The sequence below is a fragment of the Athalia rosae genome, chromosome 6, assembly GCF_917208135.1.
Source record: "Athalia rosae chromosome 6, iyAthRosa1.1, whole genome shotgun sequence".
NCBI lineage: Eukaryota > Metazoa > Arthropoda > Insecta > Hymenoptera > Athaliidae > Athalia > Athalia rosae.
Window position 1 is genome coordinate 411,799 of NC_064031.1, and position 16,693 is coordinate 428,491.

The 16,693-nt window shown below is 47.2% G+C and overlaps 1 protein-coding gene across 5 annotated transcripts in view; it reads right to left on the bottom strand.

Moving 5' to 3' along the window:
• The window catches only part of LOC105683165 (protein dead ringer), a 70,449-nt gene that overhangs the window by 15,419 nt on the left and 38,337 nt on the right, over positions 1–16,693 (bottom strand). For all 5 annotated transcript variants that reach the window (XR_007279090.1, XR_007279089.1, XM_012395593.3 and 2 more), the window contains one exon: positions 5,750–5,822. Coding sequence is in view for 3 of the 5 variants with exons in the window: in XM_012395593.3 (XP_012251016.2) it covers positions 5,750–5,822 (73 nt within the window). In the remaining 2 variants the exon portion in view is untranslated. The remainder of the gene's footprint in view (positions 1–5,749; positions 5,823–16,693) is intronic.

Sequence of the window (16,693 nt, forward strand, 5' to 3'; positions counted from 1 at the left end):
ATTCGTATGTTCGGGGGAGTAAAACGTGAAGAGAGATCGGTTCGCGTTGGTTTATATCCTCTCGTCTCGACTCACATCTACGGCACGCTGCCCAGGTATCCACGCAATACAAAGTTTACTCAATTAATTTACTCCCTGACAGTTTACTCGTGAACAGTTAGGTACAAGGGAGCCTCTGGCGTACACACGGACACAGTGGCTTCCGAAACGCAACCTGCCACTCGCGGCGGCACTGCGCTATTTAACGCGCGTACACGAACGTAGACGTGGGGTGTATCGTACACACGTACGTAAACGACGCGAGCGTAAAGGTAGAGCGGATGTACGTGTACGCGTGTAGAGCGAAAGAGAGGAGAGAGAGGAGGAGAGGAGGAGGAGAGGCGAGGGGAGGGAGGAGGCGCGAAGGGAAGCTGTAGGAATTCGACAATTACGTGACCGGGTGTAACTGATGATCGGGAACTTGTAGGTATATTATATACCACGTTACCCGCGGAGACAGCTAGAATGTGCAACGTCATTCGGTTAACTGGTTTTCGCGTCTTCGCAACCAACTCTCTCTCGCTCTCCTCCCTTTTTTTCCTTCGCTCCTTCTTCGTCTCGTTCGTCGACGATACGTTACGTGCGAAGCAACGCCGCACGCGCCCCGCGATTCAAATTATTCTTTTCTCCGCTTCCTTTCCCCGCAGCAGAGGATACGTGGATCCGACGACGCGCAAAGGACCTTCGAACAACCCCTTCGGATTATCTCCGTTGAGCGGACTCGCATCCGTTTTTCGAACTGGTTGCGCGACGTAGGGGTAGGTCGTGGAGCGGACGGTACCCGGTTCGAGAGGGGTGCGGTACGTGTATCCGTACGGACGCGTACATAGGTATATACACGTTTATTTTCGTTCTTTTTGTTTTTTTTTTTCCTTCTCCTTCTCCTTCCTCTTCTTCGAGGCCCCGGTAATCCTGACATAATCCTGGTTTAAGGCCCTCTAAAGCCAGCGGGTGGGCCCCGAGTTCCAGTTCCGTCGGTGTGGTGGGATTTTTAAGATCGCACGTAGAACACACACAGGCAGAGCGCGCGTGTACGTGCACGCGGGTATAATACGGACGTATACTTGTAACCCGAAGAGCAAATTCGCTTTCTCTAAAAATATTTCTTAGAAACAAAATTTCTGTGAAAATGGTTTACGATCGATCGGTCAAAGTCTCGTCACGCACAATGACTCTATGACCGAGTTACACCCTCGCGGTATAACTATATTTATATCTATCCCATCCTTATTTTATACCTACCGACTTAAAACTCGTGTCAAACTTGAACTTACGGTGTCTATCGCGTACGCGTGGAAAATTTCCAACGGGGAAACAACTTACGGTGGTAAGAATTTGTTTTATTACACCACCTTATACTTCAATATTTATGGAGGGACCTCCACGTTGCGGACGCCTCGGAAATTTTGATCCGATACACGGTCGATGGACGGACGGGTGGGTGGGTGGGTGGGTGGGTGTATATAGAAAAATGGAACAGATGACCCTATAACTTTATAATACAATAAAAATAAAAGTGCCTCGACTCCTCCGTTTCGGTCATCGGAGTCGTACTTTGATATATTTCACCCGAACCCACCGACTACCTGCGAGTGAGTACGACTGCGTGCGACTGAAAAAATTACCCCCCCGATAAAGGACGTGTCCGCTCGATTATTCCCCCGTATCCCCCCCTCGTCTCGTTGTACCTGAATTCGACGTTTCGACGGGAACGACGTTGTTCGATTTCAATCGTCCCACGCAATAAATCGATAAAACGGAGAAACATTTTTCTTTAGTGTTTTTCGCCGAAAAATGCGAGTTTGGCATTTGCGATCGTGACTCGTGACGTTTCGCTCTTTCGAACGGTCCGCTTTTTATTTATCTACGTATCTTTGTCCGTTCCGACGTCGCGATTATGTAGCCCGCGGTATTTCTACACGGCTGCGTTATACCTGAAACGACAAACTTTGTATTCGACGTGTTGCCCGCGGTAGGAGGAGCTGCGTCTCGAGCATACGTGGATACCCGTCAAGAACAAGCGTATAAAATTTGAAATAAAAAGAAAAAGAAAAAAAAAAAGAAAAAAATGAAATGAAAATATAAAATTAATAATATATACGTACAGGCGATCGCACTAAATTAAGGAGCTTGGCACGCGAGAGCGACGCATATGTACCGAAAACGTGAGAATACGAGTCGGTTTTTCGGTTATACCTTCAACTTTTAGGAGTGCTTTTAATTTACTCACAGGAGTCTTTATAGCCTCTTGGTAATGACCTCCCCATTTTCCGCCCCTTCACAAACTGCCCGAAGGTCTCACATGCACGGACTACCCACACCTCTCCGATTCTCGGGATGAGTATAAAAATATTAATTTTCATATTTATTGGACAATAAAAAAAGGAAAAAAATTAAGAAATTAATAAATTCTCGACTTACGATTTCGAGGAATTTTATACTGCAATTTTCGTTTTTTCGTCCTCCCTTCTTCTCCTTCCATTTAATTAAAGTTTGTCACTATACGCATGTGTTTCGTGTTCGTTGCCTGCATCCGTATTTTTTTTTTTTCATTTTATTTTATTTTATTTTATTTTATTTTATTTTATTTTATTTTATTTTTCTCTCCTTTCACATCGATGTATACGACCAAGGGGTGTCGTTATAGTAGCTATTTAGTAGTCAGCTGTACGTGCCTTTTGTACAAAATACGGAATAACATATAGTGTATAAATATATGTAGGCATATTATAATGAAGAAAATGAAACGCTTATTATTGACCGAAGCAAATCACGCGACGTCGTCTTTTGTTGCAAAAGATCGCGTAGGTAGGTAAGTATAAGTTGTGCGGTATTATACTCGACTCATATGGGAAATAAACGTCGTTTCTCTCATTCGACCGTATTAGCGGCGAGCCGAGGCGATTTCACTAAAAACTTGCAAGCCGAAACTACCTACCAACCGTCCCTGTTCCACGTAGAAAACGCGTTCGCGGAGATGTCGAGGTAAGAAAGGTTGCGCACGGTGCGATTGATTCGAGGGAGGAATAAAGGTGGAGAATCCAGAAACGAGAGATTGCATTAGAAATCGAAACTCGTTCTCCCGAGAGCCGTGTGTGCGATAAACGCCAACACGGGTGCATGCCCACACGATAAAAGAAGCGGATGAACAAGACAATGAGAGAAGCTGTATAATAATAGCGCGCGCGTTCGCGCTTTAGAGAAGGCGAGAGATATTTGCATATTAAATGGCTTGAGATTTATAACAGTTGAAGAGCGAAATGATGCTGCAAAATAGCCCCTCTGCCCCGATGCATACCTTCGGGTAAACCGTATACTTTCTCCTTTTTCTTTCTCGCATCTCTCTTCATAATCTTCCGTATCGGTGCGCGGCTCTGTCCCTAATAAATCGCACTCTATCGCATTTATAATTCAACGGTAGAAAATAAACTTCGACATTCGAAACGTTCGAAACTATTATACACCCCGTCGGATAATTTATTCGATCGACATCGAGTTGGGAGTGAAATAAAAAATAATAACGATCGCAATTCCCACGTACATCCGAATCGAATCACATCCCCTTGCTCATCTTCAGCCTCACTCGAAAGGAGACGAAAAATAGCACAGTTAGGCCCGTTACAAAATGGTCTTCTCCAATTCGTCAAAATATTAAAAGGAATCGACGTCGGAGGCATCGAAATAATTGGGAGGGAAAGAGGGCATGCACCGACGCGCAACGAGGAGGGTATGCAGAGGTGAGCCGAAAAAAGGAAAAGGAGGTGGGGAAACGATAGAATTAGGTGAGAAGGGATAAGAGAAGTGTTGATAGCAAACACAAATTGGTGGTGGCCGGACTAATAGGCAGAGGTAGGTGATGAATGGTCCTTTTATACAGGTATACGTACGTACACACGAGTTTCCGTATACCGATACACCCTTTTTCCCTTCACGCGTGTATCGCGTACAGCACGTATTCGGGTGTTATATTATATTATATTATGTATGTATTACGTTAGTGTTGAATTATTGTGCGTGTCCGCCCGGAGCACCGGCACGATATAACCGACCCCACGGGGAGCCCAACGGCAGCTCGGACGAAAAAAAAAAAGAAAAAAATGAAAGAAAATCTCAAACCCCGTTCCACGCAACAGGTAGGTACGACCGCGTGTATTCCGATTTCGTCGTCAGTGGATTCGTTCCAGTTCCCAACTTCCGACGACGATTTGCGACAATTTCTTATTTTTTTCTTTCTCTCTCTCTCGTCGGGAAATTGTAAAAGTTGCCACGAAATTTTCCTCTCGATTTTGATAGAGAGGAATCACGTCCACGTTACAGGATCGACGACGTCGAACCGTGAAAGGAGGAAGAAGCGAAAAGAGAGAAGAGGAGGAGGGAGAAGAAGAAGAAGAAGCGGTAGACGTTGCACGATGCTCCGTGTTGATCCAAACCTCTATAATTATTGCTAGGGAGGTTGGAGAGACAATAATAGCATCATCTACGCCGACTTGAAATTTGTAGGACAAAAGGGGTGAAGAGCGGAGGCAGGGGATGTAAGAGACGGAGAAAAGTTGGAGCGCAGATAAGACGGAGGGGAGGGTAAAGAGGGAGTGAAAAGAGGCTTGACACATCTCCCAGCGGTTGATTGATGGACGAGTCCGCCATGTTTATAATTAGAGACCTCGCGTTTCCGGTCTGTCGCTAACACATTTGCTTACCGAGAAGACCGTCTCCCGCGTACGCGTGTGCGCGCCTTTACCTACACGATCTACACGCGTAGAAGTATATTTTTTTTTTTTTCTATCGTTACGCGTACGCGTATCGCATCGTACGAGCGGTGGCAATTTTTTTCAAATTGTCCTCACTCGTTGGGCATAAAATATTCCATCTCACCGTACGGACGAAGGTCGAACTCGGCTCTACGATTCGATCGGGGGATCGCCGTACGACGCGATCGCGTTAGCTTTGAAAATAAATCAATGAATCGGATAAAGAGTCGAGGCGGTCAACGACGAAGCGCGACGTTTGCGTAATATCATCGAAGTCGTCGCCGTCGTCGTTATCCCGGGGTTATAGCGTCGACGAATTCGTTATATTACGGCAGACGCGCGAAGAGAGAGGGAAAGAGAGAGAGAGGATATTTTGCAATCGCTGCCATTACTGCAGAGACTCGAGTTCGTTTCAACCGCAGGAATTAATAGAACAAATATTAGCTCTGGTGATCAACGATTGACGCACATATATTCTCAAGGCTCAAATTATTCATTCAAAGTAAATACGAGCGTGTAGCCTGAGCGGCCATATTGTCCGAAAGTAACAGTTTATTTTGTACGATAAATTTACGTACGACAAACGCAACCTTATCGAGGTATATAAAAGGCGTTTACATTTATTATTTATTCATTTACCGTCGTCCTCCTTCGAAGACGGAACGGAGCGAGGGGTGGGCGATCGCCCGTCAAAAAGTACACGTGCATTTCCGTAGCCCGCATGTATCCCACCTATCTACGAATCGCACCCCTTTCCCGTATTGTACGTTACATCTGCACGATATTACGTTATTTCACGTGCACGTGGATTCTCTGGACCAGGACCGAGTATCCTCAGGTGGTCGCGATCGTATACCAACCGTCATTCTACGCCGTACAACGATCGATTCGCGCGTACGGCAATTACAGGTCGCAAACGAATGCGACGCCTCGGCGAATTTTTAATAATTCTCACAACTCACCACGTTTTTGCATGTAGCTGAACAGGTCGTCCAAAAATTCCTTGCGTTTCGGGTCATCGTTGATCTCGTACAACTGCAAAAAAATAAAAACCAAAGAGACGAGTAAGTATTCAATTTTTAATCCGCATGCGGAATCAAATGAGATGCGACGATCGTCGGAATCGCCTCGAGATGTCGGAAATCGGAGTTGGATTGAAAAAAAACAAAAAAAAAAAAAAAAAAAAAAAAACCATCACGATGCACGCCCGATATGTACACACATACGTATGTATAATAAAGCATGGTGGCCAACTCCCATACGGACAGATTACTTAGCCCGGATTATTAATGATTTCGTTTAACCCGCCGCCTAACCCCTTCCCGCTTCGGTATTTTCGACCAAATTTAAAACTAAAAACCCCCTTGAGGCAAACGGGGCGCGCAACATTATCATATTTGTTACGTACGATGTGCTATATCTAATTCGAAAGCTTTTAATTGCTTTTATAATACCGAAGGGGACGAACGGAAAAACAAAACCACAAACAAACGGATGAAAAAAAGAGGGTGATAATTTATACTTAACACGTGAAATGCACGTGCGTCTGTGCGCACGGGTATATATCGAGAGGTTGCGCCTCTACGTATATAGGGAAACGCATGGAGGAAACACACGGCTCGGCACCCCTGGAGGGTCGTCGTAATTAATTTATAGATTATCACGTATACATTTAATATCCGTGCACAGGACGCTCCGTCCGTTCGACCCCCTCAAACTTTCGAACTTTTGAATCATCGTTTCTCACCTTCCGTTCAATTTATTACACGGTATTAACACGGTAGTATTACAGGTACGCTCGCGCGCACGGTGTCTCCGATTCGTGGATCCGATCGATCAATTTTCGCTATTTCTATTTTTTCGCGGGGAATATGTACGCCTTACAAATGGACCGAGCTCGTCGTTTTGTCCCGGTGCCGCGGTACGTCGAACGTATATACCTACCTACGTCTAGTTAAACGCATTTCTCAAAAGTATCGATATTTATTTTCTCGGTTGCCTTTTTTCTTTTGCAGTCTCTCATTTTTTTCGGTACGTTCTTTTGCTCCTACTCCGAGCGAGAGTGGCTCGTTAGAGAGGGTGAGATATATATTACTAAAAGTAAGGACGGAATGATTACCTTAACGGCGCGCGAGCCACGGAGGGAAGACCGAGTCCGAGGTAATGGTGAAGGTATATAAATACACGGGGATAGAAATATACGTGTATATAAAATATAAGGGAGCGAGAGAGTTCGACTCGGAGGTAGAGTATTGATTGATCTACCGTTAAGCGGAGACTGACTGACGAGCCTCTTCCGATGCAGCCGGCGAGAGAGATAGAGAGAGAGAGAGGAAAAAAGAATTAGGGAGAAAGAAGAGAAGAAGAAGAAGAAGAGGGTGAGGTGTACAGATTGAGGTGAAAAAGGGTGTTGCTGGGCAGGGACGGGCGGAGGGAGGGGCGAAAAAACTCGGTGGTTGTCGATCGGGAATACCTGCACCCGCACACCGGCAGCGGCACACCGTCGCGGGAGAACTCCGCCGACGAAGAGACGAGATAAATTTAAGGACATCGGAGAATTTCGCTCTCGAAGATTCATTCGCCCCATTTGTTGTTGTTGGTTTCTCCTCCGCGCGTACCCCGCCCGCACGACCAACTCCGCCTTTTTACGCTCACGAGTCGAAGCGTGCGTTACACGCTATGAGATATCGCACTCCTTTATTATCCTTCATTTTCGATCGGCTCGTCGATATTCCAGTTCCGCGTGGTCGTTCCCTTCGTTTCTATTCTCCTGCAACCCCCACCCTCGAAATTTCCGATAGTTTCGCTCCGGATCGGGGAGAAAAAATCTGCTCGTTCTATCGAATGTGAGAAAAAAAACCCGGATCGTATCTCGTCATTTTCAACCGAGTCTGAATCGTACGGAGGTACGATCGGTGTTTGCTCGTTCCACGCCGTATTACAGGTCGTTGGGTTTAACGACTAATAATTATCGATGCTCGACTACCGTTTTTTTTTTATAAATTTTTTCCGTAGAAAGAGATCGCGATAACGCTCTCCGGTATATTCTTCCTGTACGTCGTTGATAAATAGTTGCGATAGTAGCCGGTCGAAAGAAAACGCGAGCAAAATGCAACGCAGAAATGCACCACGGCTATAATTTGCAGGGTATAAGGTGATACACTCGTGTTTCGATAATTTTGTTTCGCGCTAAATTTTTAGAGCGACAAAAAATATTATCACAAACGGAGGATGGAGGTTTCGCGGTGGAGGAAGAGCAATTTAACGCATTCGTAGCAGCGGTTGAGATTCTCCGGAAGATCGCAAGAGGCACGAGCAGGTTTTCGAGCGGAGGAGAGAAAAAGTTGGATCGATCTCAAAGTGTAGATAAAAAATGATAGGTGTACACAGTTGGATAACAACAGAACGATGATCGCGACGATAATAAAGTGCAATTTCCAACCGACTGCGTACCCGCGTACATACCTGCGTATGTAATACATACGTAGTATTTATATACCTTTCTTGTAAAACAGTATATAACCTGTAATAACTAAAGATCCTTATTTTTCTTATTACGTTAATTACCTAATTGGCTATATGCACGTGAACTTTCGTATAATATCGCCGCTGCACCCGTTCGGTGTATATATAATGCATATACCTACCCATACAGAAATACGTGCAATTACACGAACTCGCGCGTAATCATAGGTACGTGTAGGTGTATAAAACACGGAGGATTTACGTACGCGATATCGCACACTCTCGCAGGTGCGGCGAAACTTATGTACCCGCGGTATACCCGTGTTCCCGTACACAGCTCGGTGTATATACGTACGTATACGAACGTCTACTCGGTCCGCAGCCTCGAGTCAACTTCCGGTAGTAAAAATTTTAAGGGCGAGCCTTACGGTATATCGCCTTTGCACTTGCGTAAAGCTCTTGCAGCGGCACAGCTATTGGTCAGCCCTGTACAGGTGTACATTTTCCGTAGGTAAGGCGAACCGACGTTCGTATGCGACGTTATTACGGTCCTCGGAGATTTTCGCCGAGAGATAACCGGACCACTCCGACATACCTCTGGTCAATTTATCCATTCGTTATTTTCGATCAATCGCGGACGGGAGTCGTCAACTTCGTTTCGGGGGGGGGGGGAGGGGGTAGCGGACGGGGACCGTTTTCATCGGCGACGGTGGCGAATCAATCAGCTTTACGTATAGCGGCGCACGGATCTATCGGTTCTGGGATAAAGGATAAATCCTCTTCATCCTAATCTGATGAGCTCTTTTCCACTTGTCCACAATTCCCTTTTCTTTACCCGAAAACCACATTTCCCCCTCCTACCATTTAGCCGCGCGAGCTCAGCGACAAGATAAGTCCGACATCGGTATTATTCCAGATTCTCCCGAAGGTATTACACACCGGGCTTCTCCGAGTGTCCGAATGGACGTTCCGAGTATTACTCTGTACATAATGTACCGAATATTTCTACCGACTAAGCCACGTAATTAATCCCGTTGTTCGTCATCGGATGTATTTGTCCCATACGTTTCCGTCTCTTCGATTCGAAAGGAGGATCGAAAGGAGAAAAAAAAAAAAGACAACTTCAAATCGCACGTACGAGGAATCAGGAAAGAGTCGTTCCTGAAATATACATACGTATAGGTAACACGTGTAATAACATCGAACCAGATGTCGGCGCCGCAAAGAAATAAAATATCCAAATATGCCCCGAGTGAAATTGAAGATATAGGCGGGGGGGAGGGGGAGGGCTTTGTCGTCGTTGTGAACGATGGAATCAAATTTTATACCCGTAGCTGGAAATATTAAATCGCACCTAAAAGTCACGTTTCATGTTTGACCGCCCAATATAACGAAAATACCAACAATTCTTCGCCGCGCATGTAAATGGAGGAAAAAAAGGGACTCTTTTTCATTACCCCTTTCGCTCTCCGCGACACACGTACACGTACACGCCCGTTACAGGTTGAATATTAATATCCCCCGCCGCGGTATCGACGCACGGTGTCCCTTATTTCTTTTTCTCTTTTCGTGCTTTAGTTTTTTTTACCACTTGATGATTATTTTCTTCCATCCCATTTTGTGACTCGCGGTGGGCGGCCACAGCTAATACCTCGCGTAACCTACGGGACCGTACGTCCGTAAACGTTTTAATCGTTCGAGGCCGGGTTTCAACCTTTCGGAATAACGATTACGATACACGGAAATGCCCGGTTGTGCGTTGGACCGATATCGTACGTGAAACCCGAAGGGAATACGCTCGGAAAACCTGAAGAAAAGAACGCGCGGTCCACGGTTTACTTTCGACGCGGGGAAGGAAAAACTGGACGGACACATTGTAGCGAATGTGCGTGTGATTTTTTTTTTTGTTCTTTTTGTTTTCAATTCTTTTTATTTTCTCCATCGCGTCGGTTCTTCGCCCCTCGGACGAGACGCGCGACGAGTGCAACAACTGCAGCTTTCTTTGAAATTTTTTTTTGGCTTTTTGCTGCCCCCTCGTAACACACAACGCGTACAACTTTGCTTCGCTTGTGTATAGCTCGGTTTCGTTCTTCGGGTCGGTTTGCCTTCTACCGATGCACATATATGCCCCGTCCATTCCTTCATTATTTATGATTTGATTTATTATAATCGAACCTCAAACTCATTTGATCCGCACCGGTGTATCTCCTCCGCTACGTGTATCCACGGTATGCATATATACCTACCCCTTTATCTCCTCCTTTATTCTCCTTCTCATTCACGCTTTCCGAGTATAAGACATAGAAAATTTCAATCGAGAGAAAGAAAAGGAGAAGACTATCGATGCCAGGGGGTAGCTATAACACACGGAGATCGGCGATCGCAATAAAAACCCCCGACGCACAAAGGATGAGAGAAGGATACGCTCGCTCGGGGGGAAAAAGTGCAGGTATCTTACGTACGTCGAACTTCGCCGCACATTTTACAGTCCATCTCAACACCTGTCCGAGAGATTTCCAACCCTCGACGGTCGACGAATGTCGCTCGATCGCGCCAACGAAGAATAAAGATAATACGCAACGATATCGCCGGTCTCGTCTTTGGCGCGAGTGAGACTGAACAAAAAAATCGATCACCTTTTCGCGCGTGACGCGACGGGTCGACTTCCGCTCGCTCGTGCGATTTCTTCGGCAAAATTATCATCGTCGTCGTCGTCATTATGTTACGGTAACACGTACGGCGAGGTGTGAAATTCCTGCCACAAACGAGGTGGAGTCGTATCCGCGCTATCGCGTGTAAATCTCGATCTTCCATCGCGTGCGTTTCGGTAGTTTTTGATATTATCGTAACGCATGAATCAAATACCTAAACGTACGATATCTGGGTTAAACGAACCTGGGATTAGGTGTAACGTGTGCGTGTGGGGGGGGACACATACCGATACACCGCATATTAATAAGGTTGATATTATATAATTCCGTGTGTATAACTCGAAATTCGTGTACCTCGCGTTCTCTAGTTTCCAGTCAATTAGTTTGGAATTTTTTTGGTACATCAAAATGTAACCGACGCGTACAGGTACAATGCCCCCTCGGATACGCGCGTACTTCGTACATGAGACACGGATAGGTGCGTCGTATGGGTACGCGCGTCCGCGTGTAGATAAAACTACACACGGTCGAACTGACCGTAGTAGTTAGCACTTGTTTAGAAGAGGGTTATTATATATTAGTCGGTGTTAAGAGCTGCTCGACTACGAAGGTGCTGCTTCCGATGATGCTTCTCCCGCTGCAGCGGTGTAGGAGCGTAAGATCCTTTTTTTTTTTCCTCTCCCTTTATTTTTTTTTTCCTTCATTTCAGACGAGTCGGCGGTGGTGGCGATGAAGCTGCCGATATACCAGAAGACACGTCGGTGGCCCTCTCGTCGTCGTTATAACTCGACAAACAGAAGCGCTGTAGGGACAGAACCGTGAGGTCGGCGTCCACATAGCGCTGCCTTGTAAACAGGCACCAACCGAGAGACTTCTTCTAAAAGAGAGGAGAACCGCGCGCCTCGCGGTACCCCCCTGGCACTTGGACCGTCGACCGATCATTTCGAACTCGTCGCTCTTCGCTCCCGCCGATCTCCGTGCAGCGGAGGGGAATTTCGAAAAAAACGGATTCCAAAATAGCGGAAGCGGATTCGTCGACCCCCCTGTACGCCGCGCCATTCGATCCCGAGCGAAAAGAAATCCAGAAAGTTCTTTTTTCTTTTTTCTCCTATTTTTCTCCTTTTTTCTTCTCATTCTCTCATTAACAAGGAAGCGAAACAAATCGCACTTGCCCGCTAATCGTACCTGCACACAAGAACGAACCCGAACCGCGATGCTTTTCAACCATGGAAACTCTACAGTTTTCTTCGTTTTGCATTTTTTTTTTTTTTTTTTCTCCTCTCCTCCACTTTTTTCTGTTTTACTCGGCAGCGAGCGAGGAACTTTACTTCAATATTATCCACACGTACGTAATTCACTCGAGCGTCCCCGCGTCTTCGAAGAGCCGGCGAGTCGACCCGACGATAAGTAAACAACGTTGACCGCTACGTTGAACGATATCATAACACACGGTATCGCAATGCACCGTACGTAGGTACGTATAGCCGCCAGGCTGGCGAAATGACGGAGGAAAAAAGAAGGAGAAAAAATGAAATGAAAATAAAATAAAATGGCCGGCCCAAAGAAAGCCTTCTATAATGAGCGGCGGCGGGCAGATTATCGCGCGTTAAACTTTTATAGACCTGATTTTCATTTATATGTTAAACACGCTATAACTCCGAGTGCAGGGGCTCCGGTGTGCCGGTGGAGGGCCCTCGAAAGAGGTGGGCCATCCCGGTTCCTAGGGTCTTCCGAAAGAGGAACGAAGAAATGGGGTGGAGGGAGGAGAAGTGAGGAAAAAATAGTGGGGGCGGAAGGGAGGGGGGGGGGGGGGGTACGGGGGGGTTTATTGGATTTTATTCCCAACGGATGAGCGCCGCGGACGATATTATAAAACGATCTTGGGATATTCCCTTCGGCCCTCGAGGTCCCTAATGCCCCCGAGGACCCACACTACCTTTTTCCCCCCGAGCGTTCGTACACCGACGTACCTACGACACACGTACGCACCGTTTTACGTACGCGTCTCGTAGGAGCGCGGATCTTTTCGACTAATCGCTTTCTACAGTTATTAAAACGCGGTGCAGCGCGGGCCTGCGATCAAAAGATCACTCGGAGAACACGACGACGATTATTTCTACCGAAACGACGCTCGACCCGGCCCGTCGACGCACTTCTCCTCTCCCATGTCTATCCGAATGTACGCACTTCTCCTAGAGAGACGTGCACAGCGCTACGTATACGCGTTGCCGTTGCCACGGTGGGCGAACCGATTGATCGCGTATTCGAATACGCCACGCGACATTCGATAACGAATATGTAAATATAACGCACCTTCTCCAACAAGTTCATCGAAGACTCTCCGAGATTTTTCATATCGATCGTCGCGATATTTTACAACTTGGCCGAGCACTGTCACTTGTCGATTCTCAGCTTCTTCTCTCTTCGCACCCGCACCTCATCGGACGTTCCGTTCGTAACACACGATCGATTATTCACTGCGTTCCGTTTTCCACTCTTTCGAAATTACCGGGATGCGTCGTTGACGTCATATCGAGGGGGGGAGGGAGGGGTGTCGTGTCGATTAACCGGCCATTCTTGAAAACGAGGTAAACAAAGACTCGGGGGAGGGGGAGGAAACCGAACGAGAATCGGGACGTTATTTTTTCATCGCGGCTGCCTCTGTTTTCGAAACGTTAGCGACGCTTACACAGGGTGGAGAGTCTCCCCAACGACTGGGCGCCTCGAACCGATTTCAAGGGCTTCGAGTTTCACTCCGGCATTCGAATCTCTTTTCGTATAGGGTAGTTTGGAAACTTATGGTTTACTTCCAACCCAAAAATCCATCCCCTCCACATCCATTCCCCCCGCGCCCCCCGCGCCCCCCGCTAGTTTTAACCTCTGTTTCAACCCTCGCAGAACCGGCCACGGCCCCTCCTTCCCTTCCCTCGCCGAAATAAACCTGACCCAACACGAGAGACACGCCCGTCCTTAAGGACCTGCGGAGTTTTCCCTCTTTGCCAAGTTCGTACCAACTCGGAGGGGTATTCAGGTATATAAATTTTATCTGCTCAAAAATCAATCCCAAATAATGCGGCTAACTGTACGTGAGAAGGGCTCTTCTCTTCCAGCGATTTCTCCGAGCGCCTTTTTCACCCCGATATCGTGTCATTTTTATTCTCGTCTTCGACTCGACTCGGGCGAAATTTGGCGAAACGTTTCGCGGGGATCGCGAAATTCCAGGCTCGAGCTATCGGGTGCTGCGGCGGAGGAGTACGTTCGCGTGGAAAGGGTGATCGTGTTACGGGGAACTGCGGAATGTATTTCTGAGTGCTCGGCGGAGCTATACGTCGCGTCGGTTTGCGAGGATCTTCGACCGCTACCTGAGTCAACGGAGGTGGGTCGGCCGCGCTGAGCAAATATCTTATAATCCAGGTTTGACGATGAGGAATAGCAGCGGTAGTCCAAGATGAGATAGGAGGAATTACGGTAGTTTACCTGGTTCTCGAAGGTGGGGGACGGAGGGTAGGGGGTGAAAATTTATAACTTATTAAGGAAGTTGGCAAAAGTCCATTGTTCCAACTCACGAGGATATTTCCGAGAATTCGGACGACCGACTCGTACCGATTCTCCACGGTCCTTCGTCTATATCCGACGAGGATTAAATTCCGACCGGGTACGGGGACAGATTTCAAATTCACTCGTCGAGTAAACCGATTATAACGGCGATTGTCGTCGTTAACCTTAAATCGTCAGGTGCAACGAGGCGAGAATGATTTTATTCCCGGTAGGAAATCACGAGAAAATCGTTAATAATTCACCGTTTAGTTTTCCATTGGGCGTCGACGCGCCCCGGAAGGATTCGAACGGTGACGAATCGGGGCGCGTCGGTCCGTTTCGATTTCGACGACGAAGAAACGGTGCGGTGAAAATTTCGGGGGAGTCGGCCGCGCGTTGATATTATTCGACGCACCCCGCGCGAGTCGGACGGACATCTACACTCGTCGTTCCATTAGCTCACAATTGCGAGTCTTCCGTAACGATTTACTGCCAAGTATAATACCATACGGTATACGAGCTGAGGAACGCGCCCGGCCACCGGCACACGTTTATAACAAGAGCTTAGTTTATGACCTCGTAGGCTCTGGCACTTGGCACTTGGCACTTGGCACTGTCTTAAGAACGTTATATACCGTTGCTTTGGGCATCAGCCTTCCTATTATCTCCACCAAGTTGTACCGTGGTGCAACCCCACCTGTATTTATTTCCTCCGTAGTTTTCCCCGCCGATTCGCACTCTCCCGTATTATTTTCGACCCTCCTATTCGCCGTGTCAAAAATATTCCCAATGATAATTCGTCCGTACGCGGGGTATTCGCGTTCCCATTATTCACCGCCGTAAATCTCACAGGGCGTCCAATGACGAGGCGTCGTCCGTATGTACGTATACCCCTACCGATCGACCCGCTCTCGATCTCGGATAGAGGATCGTTTCGTCGCTTCGACGGCGCGAATGTCCCTAAATGGGAAAAAATCCCGCGTTCAAATCGGACGAGGGGAGAATTTTCGGAAATACGCGGTGAGTAATCGCAGTCGTCGAACGAGAAGAAGCTACGTTGCTCCGGAGACGCGATAGAAAATATTTAGGCCGTTATTTGGTAGGAGTACATAGCGAGGAGTACATAGCGAGGAGTATATAGCGAGGAGGTCCCGGGCGAGTCGAGGGGGCTGAAAACGAACGAAATGGTGAGGGGGGGGGGGGGGGAAGGAAGAAGTATAAGAAGAGGATAAGATGGAGAAGGGGTGGGGTGGGGTGGGGAGGAGAAGTGGAAGGCAGACGCCGAGACTAGAGAGTAACCAAGACAAAGAAGAAATGAAAAGAGAAGGCGTCGTGATAAATGACGAAGTATTTAACACTCTTTACGGATTAGCATATAAACTACAAGCAGTCCATAGATCATGGCTCCAACACACGTTGTATCGTATGAGAACCGGAACGAGCGTGGCCCTGGCGAGGGAGGGAGGGAGGGAGGGAGGGAGGGAGGCGAGGTGTAAGATATTATTTTCGTTCTAAGGATCAGAAAACTCGGCATTTTATATTGTTCTTTGATTATCGAGTAACCCCTTTGGAACGTCGCACCGCGTTATGCCTGCACGCCTGGTGTGGCGTAGCAACACGAATTTCATCCCAACGTCCTCTACCTTATATGCACGTACTCCGTTTGATCTCACTTCGCGTTCATTCATTTTATTCCACTCGTCGGTCATTCGACGTGTCGGTGGTCTCGAAAATAATCGCGATCTACTTCTTTTTCGTTTTCCTCTATTTTCGATACCGCGCCATTGGCAACAGCAGCAGCTCGGGGTAAATGATGATAATTATAACGCAACGCTATAATACATCCCAGCGTACCGCGTTAGAGATAAAAGCGAGATTTGCTGATTAATTGATTGAGGAGGCGCCAGGCAGCCAACCGCCCCCCTATATTATCCGCTTCAGAACCCGTCATTAAAAGTATTACCGGGTACCTGGTCTTGATTAATCTCAGAGAAAAATGACCCTAATGGCTTCATGAACAAACCCACACGACTCGCGCGTTATACCTAGAATCGAGGACGATCCGTCGATCGGGCGGCCATACGGATACGCTTATGAAAATCGGAAACGAAAACCATCCCCCGTGACAAAATTACCAAGAGAGATGGAACGCGATATGTGGGAAGGGGGAAAAGTCAAGAGTCGGCAGCTTCGCGCACATGGAAGACCGCACGATTCTCTCTCCTGTGGTTTCGCGTTTCTTCCAGATTATAT